This window comes from Berghia stephanieae, chromosome 3, assembly GCF_034508935.2.
Source record: "Berghia stephanieae isolate SIO BIC M18660-M18661 chromosome 3, UCSD_Bste_1.3, whole genome shotgun sequence".
Taxonomy (NCBI): Eukaryota; Metazoa; Mollusca; class Gastropoda; order Nudibranchia; family Aeolidiidae; genus Berghia; species Berghia stephanieae.
In genome coordinates, this window is record NC_088362.1 from 52,882,381 (window position 1) to 52,897,146 (window position 14,766).

The 14,766-nt window shown below is 32.5% G+C and overlaps 2 protein-coding genes across 2 annotated transcripts in view; one reads left to right on the forward strand and one right to left on the reverse strand.

Moving 5' to 3' along the window:
* LOC144967984 (deoxyribose-phosphate aldolase-like) lies at positions 1 to 6,980 on the reverse strand. Its single transcript, XM_078905828.1, has 8 exons — positions 6,820 to 6,980; positions 5,212 to 5,309; positions 4,513 to 4,660; positions 3,737 to 3,844; positions 2,339 to 2,473; positions 1,571 to 1,699; positions 1,150 to 1,262; positions 1 to 385 (listed from the first exon to the last, which is right to left on the reverse strand). Exons 1-8 carry the CDS (start codon positions 6,848 to 6,850, stop codon positions 179 to 181), a joined length of 969 nt encoding a protein of 322 aa, XP_078761954.1. The 5' UTR covers positions 6,851 to 6,980; the 3' UTR covers positions 1 to 178.
* The window catches only part of LOC144967983 (coiled-coil domain-containing protein 81-like), a 25,624-nt gene continuing 17,796 nt past the window's right edge, over positions 6,939 to 14,766 (forward strand). Inside the window, exons 1-6 of the mRNA XM_078905826.1 lie at positions 6,939 to 7,383; positions 8,310 to 8,371; positions 8,961 to 9,117; positions 9,602 to 9,858; positions 10,661 to 10,740; positions 11,547 to 11,857. Coding sequence (XP_078761952.1) covers positions 7,302 to 7,383; positions 8,310 to 8,371; positions 8,961 to 9,117; positions 9,602 to 9,858; positions 10,661 to 10,740; positions 11,547 to 11,857 — 949 coding nt within the window. The 5' untranslated portion in view covers positions 6,939 to 7,301. The remainder of the gene's footprint in view (positions 7,384 to 8,309; positions 8,372 to 8,960; positions 9,118 to 9,601; positions 9,859 to 10,660; positions 10,741 to 11,546; positions 11,858 to 14,766) is intronic.

A 14,766-nucleotide genomic window follows, 5' to 3' on the forward strand; every position in this document is an offset into this window, starting at 1 on the left:
TGATTCAAATTGTATTTATATAAGTAGCAGGTCTATAGAAAGGATAAAACAACATAAAATGCATCCCTGGTTTAATTCCAGTGACCTAAAATACTATACAGGTATGAGTAAAATAAATTATTGTCCTCAGCTGATTTAGTGGACACCGGTAAAATGAGAATCTTCAATTGATGTTATTCTACCCCATTGGCATATCAGTAAGAGAGGGATAACAGCCCGTGACATAATGATACAGTTGGCGTTCTATATCTGCCAGAAGACCACTAGCACCAATGCGGAAGAGATTACTGTGTGTGTATTCATCTCCAAGTTCTTCATACATCATGGAAAGCCAAACACAGGCATCTTTTGCTGTTTGAATTCCACCTGCAGGTTTGAAGCCAACCTGAAAATCAAATTTAAGAATGATGACAATTTGAAGAGCATACATGAATACAAACAATTTGAAAATGAAGAGGTTTTTCCTCTTGTGTGACTTGGTCTGAATGGAATGTGAGTAAAGAGCCTTTCCAAGGACTAAACTACGCACTGCACCAAGCAGGACTCGACCCCTGGACCTTCTATCCAAAAGTGAGTGTCTTACCATAAGACATAGTCATACTTAAATTCGTAAAAGGGGCAGTTGTGAATATGTATATATACCCAACCCTATTTTCCTACAAAAATATGCATATAAAATTAGGAAAGGATATGGAAATAGGAAGTGATTCTGTGTGAGATTACCAAGTCTTCAGATATTTGACAAAGGATTATATAATATTTAAAGGTATCCAAATGCAAGAGGGAAAACAAAATGTCTGACTCCACAGTAGCATTCCAATAAAGCTGAAGCTTAATTTGTGTTTTCATCATATTTCCAACATTGCAATATACATTGTTTTTCATTCTAATTTATACGCGACATAAAAAGGTCCTTTTTTCGTTCATTAGATAGAGAACTCCTTTCACTAGTAAAGAGACCAATTTCAACCTCTAGTTGGGTTGAGTTTTTAAAATCTTTTATCTGATCCATCCTATATCCAGCCAGAGGTAACCAAATCTGAAGGGAGATACTTTGTGACTAACTAGTATCCTATCCAAAGGTTAGCAGTCAATTGGTGATCTGTGGGCAAGAAGGACTATTTTTTTTTTCTTTCACAAGTGGCTTACCTTAACTCCTGTCATTTCATAGTAATCCCTTATAGCTCTAAGCATGACCAAAGCAACCACAAAATTTGCATTGACACCTTCTTTTCCAGTAGATGTTTTAATGAAGTCAGATCCTTGAAGAAGAAAAAAAAAGGATTTCAAATAATAAACAATTGCAATAAAATTGTGGTGTCTATTAAAATAACAATGAGAATTGCAAAACCAAACTTGAAAAAATAAAACTAATCTGCCTTAAATTGAGATTTCACCAGAAATACATAAATTGTTGTCTATACCAGCAGTAAACTTGTGGAATAATGTACATGAAATATTTTTATAAAGTAACTGCACACAGTTTCACCACTCTTTTTTTGATATCAGTTTAGCATCATCGAAACCAAGGCAACAAAAAATGAAGTAAAGTAAGATTTCGACAACAAACCTGCCATCATGCAGACCATACTGGCTTTGTAGATATTTGTTAGTGATCCGAGTTCCCCAGTGGCAAGAATAGATTTCATATGAGCACTACCACAAGCTTCTCTCATCTGTTTTACTTCGTCATACACACCTAAAAAGAAATTATTAAAAAAACAAATAATGTCTATTTTCTTTCTTCAAAGTCCAATTTTAGGGTTTCGGAATTCACTCCCTTTCAACTTGGAAAAATTCTCACAGTTATGAGAAATTGACTTGTCAATTAGAAAACAGTTTTGTTACAGGAGGACATAATGATTGTGATACAGAGCCATAACCTGACATTATCTCACACTACACAATTGTTGCATCTATCTTCAGTATGTACTGAAGCTACAGCAGAGTGGATTGGATTGCTTTACCTCATAATTATAAAGCTTCTTTTACAAAAGTATGGATAAAAGGGTAAAACAAAACATAAAAAATTATGTATACATAAGGCGAAAAAACATCTCTAATCAAAATTATCTCTATAAAATACAATAATATGAGACAAAACAGAGAGGCCTATCTAGGCCAGCCGATTGACTGAACAGCAAATCTTATCAATATAAACAAGTAGCATTCAATAATGCTACAACTGTCACTCCTGCCATTGAATCTTGCAAAATAACATTTCAAGTAAAACTAATAAAAATAAATCTTGAACCAATTGAAAATGGACCTTTTCTTCCAGATATACAATTAGTGCGCTTTAAATTATAAAGGATGCTTTTAAATAAACACCACTGACCCTTCCAGTCTCCAGTAAGGGCTAAGGTTCTATTGATGACAATATCAATTTCTGTGGCTCCATTTTTTGTGGCATATCTGATTTCTTCTAGTCTTGGGCCAAGTGGGGTTTGTCCAGCAGGAAAACCAGTAGCGACTGTTGAAAGACAAATACAAATAAACTTAAATTTTCATAATTAAAAAAAAATTCAACTAGAGTTTTTATATAGCACAATATCCACTAAACGTGCTCAACACACTTTACAAAGGGTCCCTGGCCAACAGCAACACGTAACATGTAAACGAGACATGACACCTATTAGGAGATATTATATTTTTTCCCAACAGAGACAACGCTGTTAACGACCAAGAACCCATTTTACACCTGATTAAGGTGAGAAAATGTGAGTAAAGAGCTTTTTCCAAGGACTCAACTATGCACAGACCGAGGCTCAAACCCAAGATCCTCCAATCCAGGGGCGAGTGTCATATAACAAGACCACATAGCCGCACTTTAATCAGCTGCTTTCAATGTGAAAAGAGAATTATAATTTAAACGAAGATACCAATTAGGAAATTGCTGCCCTCACCTGATTGCTTATCAAAAGCATGTCCATTTCCTTAACATCAGGAACTAAATTAATCAGTGTCTTTAATTCCTTTTCATTCATTATCTATAACTCCCCCATGTTTAAGCAGAATACACGAGTATTCATAGTTTTAGAACAGAACAATTTTTCTTTTGTTTGAGAGAACAATTTTTAAAAATGTCTTTAATAACTTTCATCCTCTTTGAAACAACAGTATTGTTTTAAACATACACCATTATTACACTTTCAATAAAATCTAACTTGATATAATTCTTTTTATCAATGAGTTCAACAAGTTAAGGAGACTGGAAACAGGTCTTTCAGCATTACAAATACAAACAAAATTAAACGAATGACATAATACGTACAAATCCAGAACAAAATAATATTTGAAACCATTGCAATAATAGTTGATCAAAATTATGTTAGATAATAATTTTGAAAAAAAAAAATATGCCTTGGACACAGTTCAATCTACTTTAGGTCATTAAGAATGTAGGCTATGCATCATGGGAGCTGATCATGCCAGTCAAGTGAGTCTCTTTGGTGAAAGTAATGCATATTGATTGGTGGCTGGTTTTCACTTTTATATTGAGCTCACCTAGAAAAGGCCTTTTCAAGATATCCAATACTATGGTAGAGGTACAAAAAGGGGTGTATGATAAAGTGCTGGACAGTGTTGATAAAAAAAAATTTAAAAAATAAAAAAATTCCAAAAATAAGAAGTGAAAGGAAATTGAAACTCCTGTCCTAGAGCTGAAACTCCCATCCTAAAATTTAACTTCAATGCAATTTCCGACGCAATCTAAACCCTATAAACATGTTTATACCTGAAGCAATTGGAATGTTCACTTTCTTATTCATAGTAAGTTGTGTAAGGGCATCATGTGCAGCTTTTACTTGGTTCGGATATACACAGACAGCACCAGTTGTTAAAACTAAAATGAAAGATTAAAATGACATGGGGAAAAAAAAAGATTTTTAAAATTACATATATAGCTACTGTCATTGTACAAAATCAATAGTGGTAGGAAAAAGAATTGAAAGTAAAATGAATAAATGTGAGAATCACAATTATTATATAGACAAATGTCATAACTCATGGGCAGTCTTATTTTGGGAGTAAGTAGTCCTTCCGAGCCATTAGACTTATGGAGCCAGAGTTTATTCTGGTTTCAATAACATGAAACAGACTATAGCAATTGCTTTCTACCTTTCAGATAGGATGCTTATATTTTCCACCAGATCTAATAGACCAAGCTACCCAATCACTGATGGGTAGACAGTGGGTTAGAAAAAAAAATCTTGACCACACCCAAGATCAATCTCGGTCCCTTTGCGTGTGAAGCGAGTGTTCTGCTAACTGAGCTATTAGAATCCCATTATTTTGGGTGTAAATAACTATAAAAACAATTGACTAAAAAGGTAAAAAGGCCATCTTAACCATTATATTAATTCTAAAATATAAATAAATAGACTAATTAACTAAACATATAGCACATATTACATAATCACACAAAAAAACTAAATTAACAAAAGATACTTGTGGTAGTGAGCAAATCATTGGACTTAATACAATTAATTGTTTTATATTTTCTCTACTAACCTACACCATCCATACTCAACTGAGAGAGGATGCTTCTATCAACAGGATTGACTGCTTTTTGACACAATCGAGCAACATTTGCTGGGGTATCATCGCCTGCAAGAGTTGTGAGGTCAATGCATGTTATAGCACGAAGCTGCCAAGCTGCCTGAAACAAAGAATACAGTTTTTAGAGAGAGAACTCTACCCATATTAAGAAGCCAAATATCTATTAAGCTAATGATTTGCATGCCTAATTGGCCAGCTTTTTTGTTTGTTGTGCTTTGTTATTTTGTTTTCAAGTGAACTAAAATCATAAAACCAATTACTGTTAACTTTTATCTAGAATATTCATAAATTTGTGTTGTAAAAGAGATGTTTGCAAAAAAAAAAAAAAAAGGCTAAGAGGATCAAATTCACCTGAAATATGATCTTAGACTATTTAACAGACTCAAAACCTTTATAATTTATAAATATTGTGAAGTACTTTCCCCCAAATCTAACAGACCTAGATGCCAACCAAAGCTCATAGAACATGGGGGTCAGAAAAATTTTAACCAACACCTCGGATCAATACTAGTCTCTTTGCTTGCGAGACAAGTACTTTATAATTAAGTTATCCGGACCCCCCTCCTCTATGCAATAGTCTTAGCCTACCCTTCCTTTTGAATTTTCTTTTAATTACAACAAATATTTGCAATATTAAATGAAATCAGATACCTGCCACTGTTTCTTTACCGCTCGGTTACTTGCAAACTGTGCGGCTCGCCTCTTGACAGCAGATAGATTAATATGGACATTGTCTATAACATTGGGATCTGTAGAGTAGATGAAATATTAGTATTTAATGGGTGAATGATGCCCCTGATAAACTGATGATAGCTTTGTTCTTCACAAACGAAGGTTAGCAGTCAATAATTAATATTTTGGTCAGGCCAATTATAATTACTCATCCAATTTTGAATGGCCTTATCAAAGAAGTTGATCAGTCCATCGATGAAATAGATACCTCAACTTTATAATTTGATTTTCTCAAAACTAGGCTTTTATGCTCCTCTCTATTCAGACATTCCTATTTTGGCAACATATGATCAGAATTTTATAAATTTGGTATCAAATTTTCAGGCATATTATAAGCCTTGATAAGATTATAAAAAACTCAAAACTTGAAAATCTCAACATAACACTGTTTCCATCAGGCATGTCCATGCAGAATCCTGGCAAATGTGAAGGTTTAAGTATAACAAATAGATTTATTTTAAACTTTACACGCTCACAATACAATAGTTATAAGCAAGGCTTACAGTATAATATGGCCAGTCATGATACATGATTACATAGGTGGCATTCTTTCAAATTTCCAAGTAAGAACACCCCCAACTCGCAAGACCAAAAGAATTTGGCTACGGCTATTCAGACTCGAGTCTGAATAGTCTCCCAGTCATAAGGGTGAACAACAAAGTTGACAGCTTAGTAAAATTAAAGACTCACAAAGATAGATAGACACTTGTACATCTGTCTTGCAGTACAATCTATTGGCAAAGTTTCCAAATTAGATATCAAATTCCTCAACATTCTGGTGAAAAGTAGTGTCAACCATTACATGTACAAACCAATAACACCATAAATAATAATGAAATTTTGCTCCCCGTTGCGATGGATCCCTCCCTCCGCCCGACCACACCCCATGCACTCACTGGGTTAGCCCATTGCTGCCAAACGGGGTTAAAGGTAAGTACAAAATAGACTAGATATACCTAAAATCTCAGTCATACCAACACAGCCGACAAATAATATGTGTATGTGAGTATTTCGAACTTGGTGTGTGAGATTGAGAGAGAGAGAGAGAGAGAGAGAGAGAGAGAGAGAGAGAGAGAGAGAGAGAGAGAGAGAGAGAGATACATCAGATATATGGTGCAAGGACATTGGACATTGTATTTATTACAAATTCAACTACAGCTGTAATTGTAATTCTTTTTCTTTTTTTAAATGTCTGTATTGTGTAGTATTGTTTAGATTAGTTTAGTCACTAAATTTCACCGTACTACTTTCAAGGTGAAATCGGACTGTCATCCTGATTATTGAAACAAAAAGAACAATAAACAAACACAAAACAAACAAACAAACAAAACAAACAAACAACAGATTTCCCCAAGGTTAGAAAGTATACAACTCAAAAGGTCGAAAGGTTAGAGTTAAAGTTAAAGGTCACAATACAATCAAAAGCAAAAGGCAGTGTACACAACACACTGCCCTTTGCTTTTGATTGTATTGTATAAAATTTCATTGTCAAGTAAGACCTGATTTATACAATTCAAATTCCATTACCATAATCTATTCCAGAATTGTGACCTGCCATCGTTGTTTCGCATGAAATAGAGAGCAAGTCTCCGTATTTTGTTGACTTTTCTCTCTTATCTCTGCCCCGTAAGCAAGTCACTTTTCACTTCACTTTCCCGAACACAGAATCGACAGTGCTTCGTTGGTTGACAGTCGACAGCAGTCACGTCGGTGGGAAATAGTTTGTTCCGTCATTACGTAATGATTTGACTTCGTACCACTTTCAAATTCTTCGATCTCGCAGTTTTCTTTCCATTTTCCACTAGAAATTAGTTGTATGCTATCATAGTAAGCAAACTGATATAGAATAATTATTCCTCACTTTCCATCACACATACATATACGAAACTAATGCTACTTGCTAACTGAATAGCATGAACTTCCGCCAACTCCCATGGCAACGTTTGTAGTAGTGTTCTGGGTGGTAATGGCGTCGGTGCAGTTGTGAATACACAAAATTCGATAAAACAATGACAGAGGGAACGCAGGAATTGTTGGCTAATGCCAACAAAGGGCGCCATTCTACCATTAAACATACTCTCTCAGATTCAGGTCAGTATATTATCTTATTAGAGTTTGTAGTTATAGTTGTGTCTGAGGGCATCAGAAAAAAAAAATACTCAAAAAGGCTCACCGTCAGTAGACAAAGTAAAGGTGAGTGTTGGGTTTTGTGTGTTCTGCTCTGCTGCTCGGGAGTCGTCATATTATATCTGTCATACTTTATAATCTCAGAAATTTTATAACTTCTACATGAAAAAACCCTTTCCTTCTAAAACTAACTGTCGCTAAATTGTGAGAGTTAAACTTAGATAGTTAAATTCGTACTCGCGCCATGATGAAGATATCTATCTCTAGTCTTATTTTTAAATGTCACTACAGTTACAGGGGTGTACAAGAAATTCTGCAAAACCTGATGCTATTAATTTTGTATTTCGTTATTTTCGAGGTTTGAAAAATATTGAAATGACTGATTTTCCACAGACTTTGTGCTTTGTTTATTTATTTTTTTAAACTGTTTTTTAAATGTTTTTTGTTGGTTTTTTTTTTTTTGTTTGGAACAAAGCAAAATAAAAGGAAATCCGTTTACTTTTATAAAGAGACGTTGATATATTTAGAGGTTTTTCACTTGCAGCCAGGTTAATTTAAAAGTCAATTCCGCGTAAATTTCAGTCTCCTTAGACAATATTAATATATCTGAAAATAATCTGCACTGACACAGATGTGAGAAAATTGTTGATCTGATTGTGGCATAATTATGTATAGGATATGAAAATGTGTTTTTATTGATCTATTTGCTATTAATCAGTTTCTTATTTATTTATGTATTTATTTATTTATTCAGTTGTGTCTTTGTTTATTTTTGTACATTTATTTATTTAGTAACTTCATTTTTTGAGATCGAGTTATCGTGGAGACAATTTGAATGTGATTGAAACCATTTATCCTTATGAAACATCCGGACTTTGTTCTTTTTGCAGATGTCAGCAGTGTTTGGGAAAATGTATCAAACTATCTGGAGAAGCAACTGACCCAGCAAAAGGTAAAAATAATGTTTTCAGATTGTGTATATTTCCCATGAGTTTTTAAAAAAAATTGTTCTGTGCAGAATTATTTAATCATTTTTTTTAAATTTGAAAACATATTTAAATCTAAATATCTTACTACATTTCTCGACTTGATAAAAAATACACATTTAAAACAAGTTAAAGAATGTTTAGATAAAAAGCCATGAAAAGATAAGGAACCAATATTATACTTATGCCTGGATGGCCTAAAAGAGCCTAGTAAAATACAACCACTGTATGATGAAAGCAAACTTTTAATGTTCCCCCGTCTTAAGTTGATGCTGTTTCAAAATTCATTCCATTTATTTATAAAATCTTGCTGTTTTAGAAGATATAGAACTTTTTAGAGATAATAAACTGCTATCTCAGACGCGATGACAGAAAATTATCTTTGATTATAGTTAATTATAGCAAGTCTTAATGAGTAAGAGGAGTGAGAGGGAAAATTAGAGTAATTTGAGAAAGACTGAATAATTTAACTTTGACAAAATTCTTGTTTTTTTTTCATGTCATTTTAACATACTTTCACGTCTAGTTGTCATTGTCATCAAATTTATTTTATAGGGAGTTTCACTGCCAGGCCTTGGTGTGTTGACTATATCGCAAAAGAAGTTAGAAATTGGAAATAACAAGTTTGTCCTCACGCAGAGGCCAGTCTTTAACATTTCGGAGAAATTTGCTCAGACACATGGGCTACAGTTCCAGAAGTACCATGTTCCAGGCAAGTAATAACTGTTCCTCCTACCTCCTCTTCTTTTTTATCTTCTACCACCATTTTATAAATTAGCAAATCTTTGTATTCTTTTTCCTGCAGTGCGAAAGGAATTTCTTGTTAGGGCTGAATAAAATCTGGTAATAACGAAAACAAAACAAAAACTACAAAAAACAACAATAAAACAGATTAACACACACATATGCATACATAAATACATACACACACACACACACACACACACACACACACACACAAGAAATAAATCAAATAAATGATTAACTCGAAAAAACAAATATGGCAGATGAGTCAACAACACTGATTGAAGCGATGGGGCTCTATTTTAAGAAAGATTATAACTGAAGCCATAAGGAAGGAGGAAAATTATAATAGTTTAGTGGTGATACTCAATAGACTTATGTGACATTTTATAAACCTAACTCAACAATGATAATTTTTGCTTCTTTGTTGTCATTTTCCTTTTCACACACAGGATCCATACCAGTGCTCCCTCTCAATTTTTCCTCCATTTCCTTTGAGAGTCCATTTGACCGTGATACAGTGGAAAGATGCTTCAAAGAGATCATTTCCTCTCTCAACAGAGCGCTTGCTTCTAAAAGGAACACTGAGCTTTGCTTTGCAGGCATAGGACGGCTAACAATAAGAGATGGTCGTGTGAAGATGAAATTTTACAAGGAATTTATCAATGAGATGGACGCATCTGGAAAACTTGTGGATTCTATGATGAATGTAAGTTGAGTTTGCTTCAATTATCTTCTCTCTGTTGTTATTCATCTTTGTTTACTGCTTGTGGAACAATGTGGTCTTCTGGTATGACATTCGCCCTCGGACTGGGTTTGAGTCCCACTCTGAGTGGTACTTGATTGAGCCCTTGGAAAAGGCTCATTACCCACATTCTCTCACTGTTCTCGGGTGTAAAATGAGTTCCTCTGTTGGAAAAAATAATCGTAATATCGTCATATCTTCTCGTCTTACATGTTAAGCATTGCTGTTGGCTAGTGAAGGCTTGTAAAATGCTATTAGCACGTTTAGTGGATATTGCAATAAATGCCCAAATTGTTTGTTTTTAAAACATTTTCCTTCCCTCAATTTAAATTATATATACTATACAATGATCCACCACCTCAAGATGATAATGTGGTGTTATTGTATAAGTTGAAAATTGAGTTTGTAGTATATGACTTTGGTTAAGATTATATATTCTATTGTCGAAAATAACTTTCGCTTCTTAACTTGTAGAAGATTTCAAAGAAATAAATTTGTTCAATTTAATTTTAAATTTACATTTTTGGATATCTGCTTCACCTTGACATAATAGTGAATTGAGATAGAGGATCACATAATATATAACTGACCATATCATTTGCATATATACTATCATTCGAGTGGTGTCTTAAAATTATTTTGTTTTGTTTGTTTTTAATTCCTATTATGTGTTGTTTATATTGTTTTTTTCATTGTGGATTGCCTTGAATATTTTGGTTCTATAAGAGTAATTCTGATTAACAAAAACCTCAAATTTATATTACAGAGAATTGGCACCGTGGATTCAGTTATGTCTGATCGAATGACCTCCCGACCTCAAACAGGAAACACACTTATTTTACCCAAGTGAGTAGATTATTGCATCATTAAAAAAAAATCGTTTTATTCATTTCGATTTTTATCATTTAGAGTGATATGATTTATAAAATAAATTATTTGAGATCAAAAGAAATATATTTAGAAATGTCCCATCTTAGACTGCCAAGTTATTAGATCTCTCTTTATTCTAAAGATAGTTTTAACACTTTTTATTTTTATTTATTATTATTATTATTATTATTATTATTATTATTATTATTATTATTATTATTATTATTATTATTATTATTATTATTATTATTATTATAATTATTATTATTATTATTATTATTATTATTATTATTATTATTATTATTATTATTATTATTATTATTATTATTATTATTATTATTATTTATTATTATATATTATTTCATTATTGTATTATTATTATTATTATTATTATTATTATTATTATTATTATTATTATTATTATTATTATTATTATTATTATTATATATAGTAGTAGTAGTTAGTAGTAGTAGTAGTAGTAGTATATAGTAGTAGTAGTAGTAGTAGTAGTAGTATATTAGTAGTAGTAGTAGTAGTAGTAGTAGTAGTAGTAGTAGTAGTTAGTAGTAGTAGTAGTAGTAGTAGTAAGTAGTAGTAGTAGTAGTAGTAGTAGTAGTAGTGTAGTAGTAGTATTAGTAGAAGTAGTAGGAGTAGCAGTAGTAGTAGTAGTTTTAATAGAATTATAATTAATAGTAGTAGTATTTTGGAAAAAAAAAAGGGGGGGGAGGGAGTAAGGATTTAGTCCTTTAAAAAATTTTATATCTGATTTCTCTTTCCTTTAGAATTGGTTCCAACCACAATGGAAATCTCACACCACTTGCTGAGCAGGAAGAGGAGCCACTGCAGCCCCATCCACCAGATATTCCAGCCCCGTCCAATTTCAATGAGATCCATGTATACCCTGATAGTCCTGCCCAGGGTGTTTTCCTACAACAAGAGGATCCAACTGCTAGGAAGGAGGGGATGGAGGGACCTGAGGCAGACTTTGCCACAGAGCATGCCGTTGATAACATCCTGCGCGGTGAAGGCGATGTCGCTGCTGCCGATGTCCAGCCTTCTCTTATTCAACAACCATTCGAGCAAGATCTGGGAGGTGAGTTTTGATGAATATTTCTTGACTAATAAAACTACTGAAGTAAAGAATGTAGCATATAACAGGGAACATTCTGATTGCAAACTCTTCTACACCTACATCAAAAGCAATACTGTATGGAATTAATCTCTATTTCTTTTTGCCCTTCAATATTTGACACAACATAGCTTTTGATATAATTTTTGGAGTTAATTGAAGACATAATGTTGTCAAAATATTTCCTCATTAAATGTTTTGTTCTTTCGCCTAATTGATAAGTTGAATTCTGTTTTATGCTTTACTGGTCCTCAGGGTCAGATAGCTTGATATGTCATTTTTTGGCAATAAGCATTTACCCAAGCTTGCCAAAACCCATGAACGATCTTCAATATATTAGATTGTCACAATATCTTTACATATACCTTTGTTCCACTACCATTTAAGGAAGAAACAAATTATAGTCTATACCAATTGAAATAACTCAAAATTAGTGATAAGTGAAGAAATTTAAAGATAGTAAAATTATTGTAGTCGACATTGTTCAATCTGTTTTGTTTTTTTTCCTTATTAACTGAAATTTCATTCAAAGTTATTATTAAGCAGAAAACTGAATCATATAAGATTTCTTTCTCAATGGACTCATTGTAACATCCAATATCGTCTGATATTCATATTTTTTATAATCAAGGGAAATAACCGTATTACCACTCAGATGATAAAAATAATCCTGTTTATTCACCATTCCTTTGTTATAATAGTATACTGATTTATTCTCAAAGCAATCCATGATTATACAGAATAATATAGGCACGATTTAATAATTTATATGTCTACCCAAAATGGGAATAATATTATGAGGTTTGAAGTCGGCAAGAAAAATAATAATGAAGGAAGGAATGCAGTGTTGAATTAGAGAAGGGATGGGGATGAACTGGATATAAAGATAACACTATATTTCAAACATTATTCCATTTATTCTTTTGAAGTTTTTATTGCAAGTAAACATTGCGTGTTTTGGCTCTGTTTAGGAATAGATAGGCCTTTTTTTATATATAGGCCAGTGTGTGTGGCCTAATAAAAACAATATTGCACTCCATATATTAAAATTTCAAATCTGATGTTAACATGATTCATCAGTCTCTTTTCAGTAATGAATTATTATTTTAAAGCCACACATTTATTTATTACTTTTAATCGTTTAAAAACCATGAATTCATTCGCCCCTAAAGCAGTAATCATTTAAAACAATCACTTGATAACTTTCAAGTAATAACTTAATCATTAATGATCATGAATTAATTTATCCGTTGTAAGTTGTGCCTTAATCATTAAAAAATATGAGTTATTTATTTATTTTTGCGTTATTTTTTAATTTAATAATTTCATCATAATATAACACAACTAAGGTTGAAGAATGGAAATCTATCTGGAAGGCTGTATTGGTCACAATGAATCTCTTGGATTCAGGATTTTCCTTTTTTTTTAAATTAAACATCTGATATTCTTCTGATTTGGCATTTGTTTGAGGCAGAACTAGCAGGACTAAAGAGAAAAACTGAAAGAAATACATTCAAGTTAAAGGTATAATGCATTGGTGGTTGTTTCTTCACTTGAACTACTTTTGTCAGGTCACCTTTTGTTTTCATATAAGATATTTGTTCAGTTATGTTTCTGCATGCCACTCTTTCAATTGTATATCCCATAATCTAGTGTTGGTATGTTACATAATTTCCAAAAAAATGGGGTGGTATAATGTTTTGTTTTTCCTTATCTCTTTTTTTTTTGTTTGCGACGTCCAAAATAACATCTTCAACACGATTCTTGATGAAAGTTACAGATTTCATCTACATCAACCCCATTTGTTTCTTATCAATGTCCCTTTATTGAATGGAGTACTGGTCTTCTTTTCATAATCCATTTCCCCAAAGATCTAGTTATTTGTGAATACAACAGTCGCCGATCATGATTGTTTAGTAATGTATTTACGGGGGTTTGTTTTGTTTTTAAATGTTGGCTGAAGAAAGGTTTTGAGCCCAAAACGTTCCGTGTTTGGTATTTTGTGGGGGTTTTTTGAAGCAATTGTATTATTCATTTTTGTTTATTACTTTTTTACAGTCCACACGTTCTGTCAGCTTAGTATCACTTGGAGTTGTGTTATCCATAGTTTTTCATTGAATTTATTTTTATATTGCTTAATGTCTATGAATAAGGATATGTATATCTTGGGCTATGCGCGTATTCAATAAATGATCAAGAAATATTTAAAAGTTTCATAAAAAAATTGTTTCCATTTTCATGATAATAAAATAATTGACCTCCCTTTCTCTCTAACACACTCCCCCCCCCCCCCTCTCTCTCTCTCTCTCTCTCTCTCTCTCTCTCTCTCTCTCTCTCTCATGCACACAAACACGTACATAAACACACATCACACACACACACACCCACACACACACACACACACACACACATACCACACAGACAACTCTTTCTCTATGTGCATATGTATGTTGTGTGTGTTTGTGTGTGTGGGGGGGTGTGGGGGGGGGGGGGGGGGGTGTTTTAGTTGTCTTAATAAATGGAAATAATAAGTAATGAAATATCAAACTCGGAAGGATACAAGTACAACAATTAATTCAGATGTGATTGGAAGTGCAATAATTATGATGAGAAAATAAAGCTATAAATTTGTCTTACATTTGTTTAAGTTTTATGGGATTTAAAATAATTACCTTTTGATATTTGATATTTTACGCCATGTGCATAAGAAAAAAAAGATAATAATAATAATAATAATAATAATAATAATAATAATAATAATAATAATAATAATAATAATAATAATAATAATAATATAATAATAATAATAATAATAATAATAACAATAATAATAATAATAATAACAATAATAATAATAATAATAATAATAATAA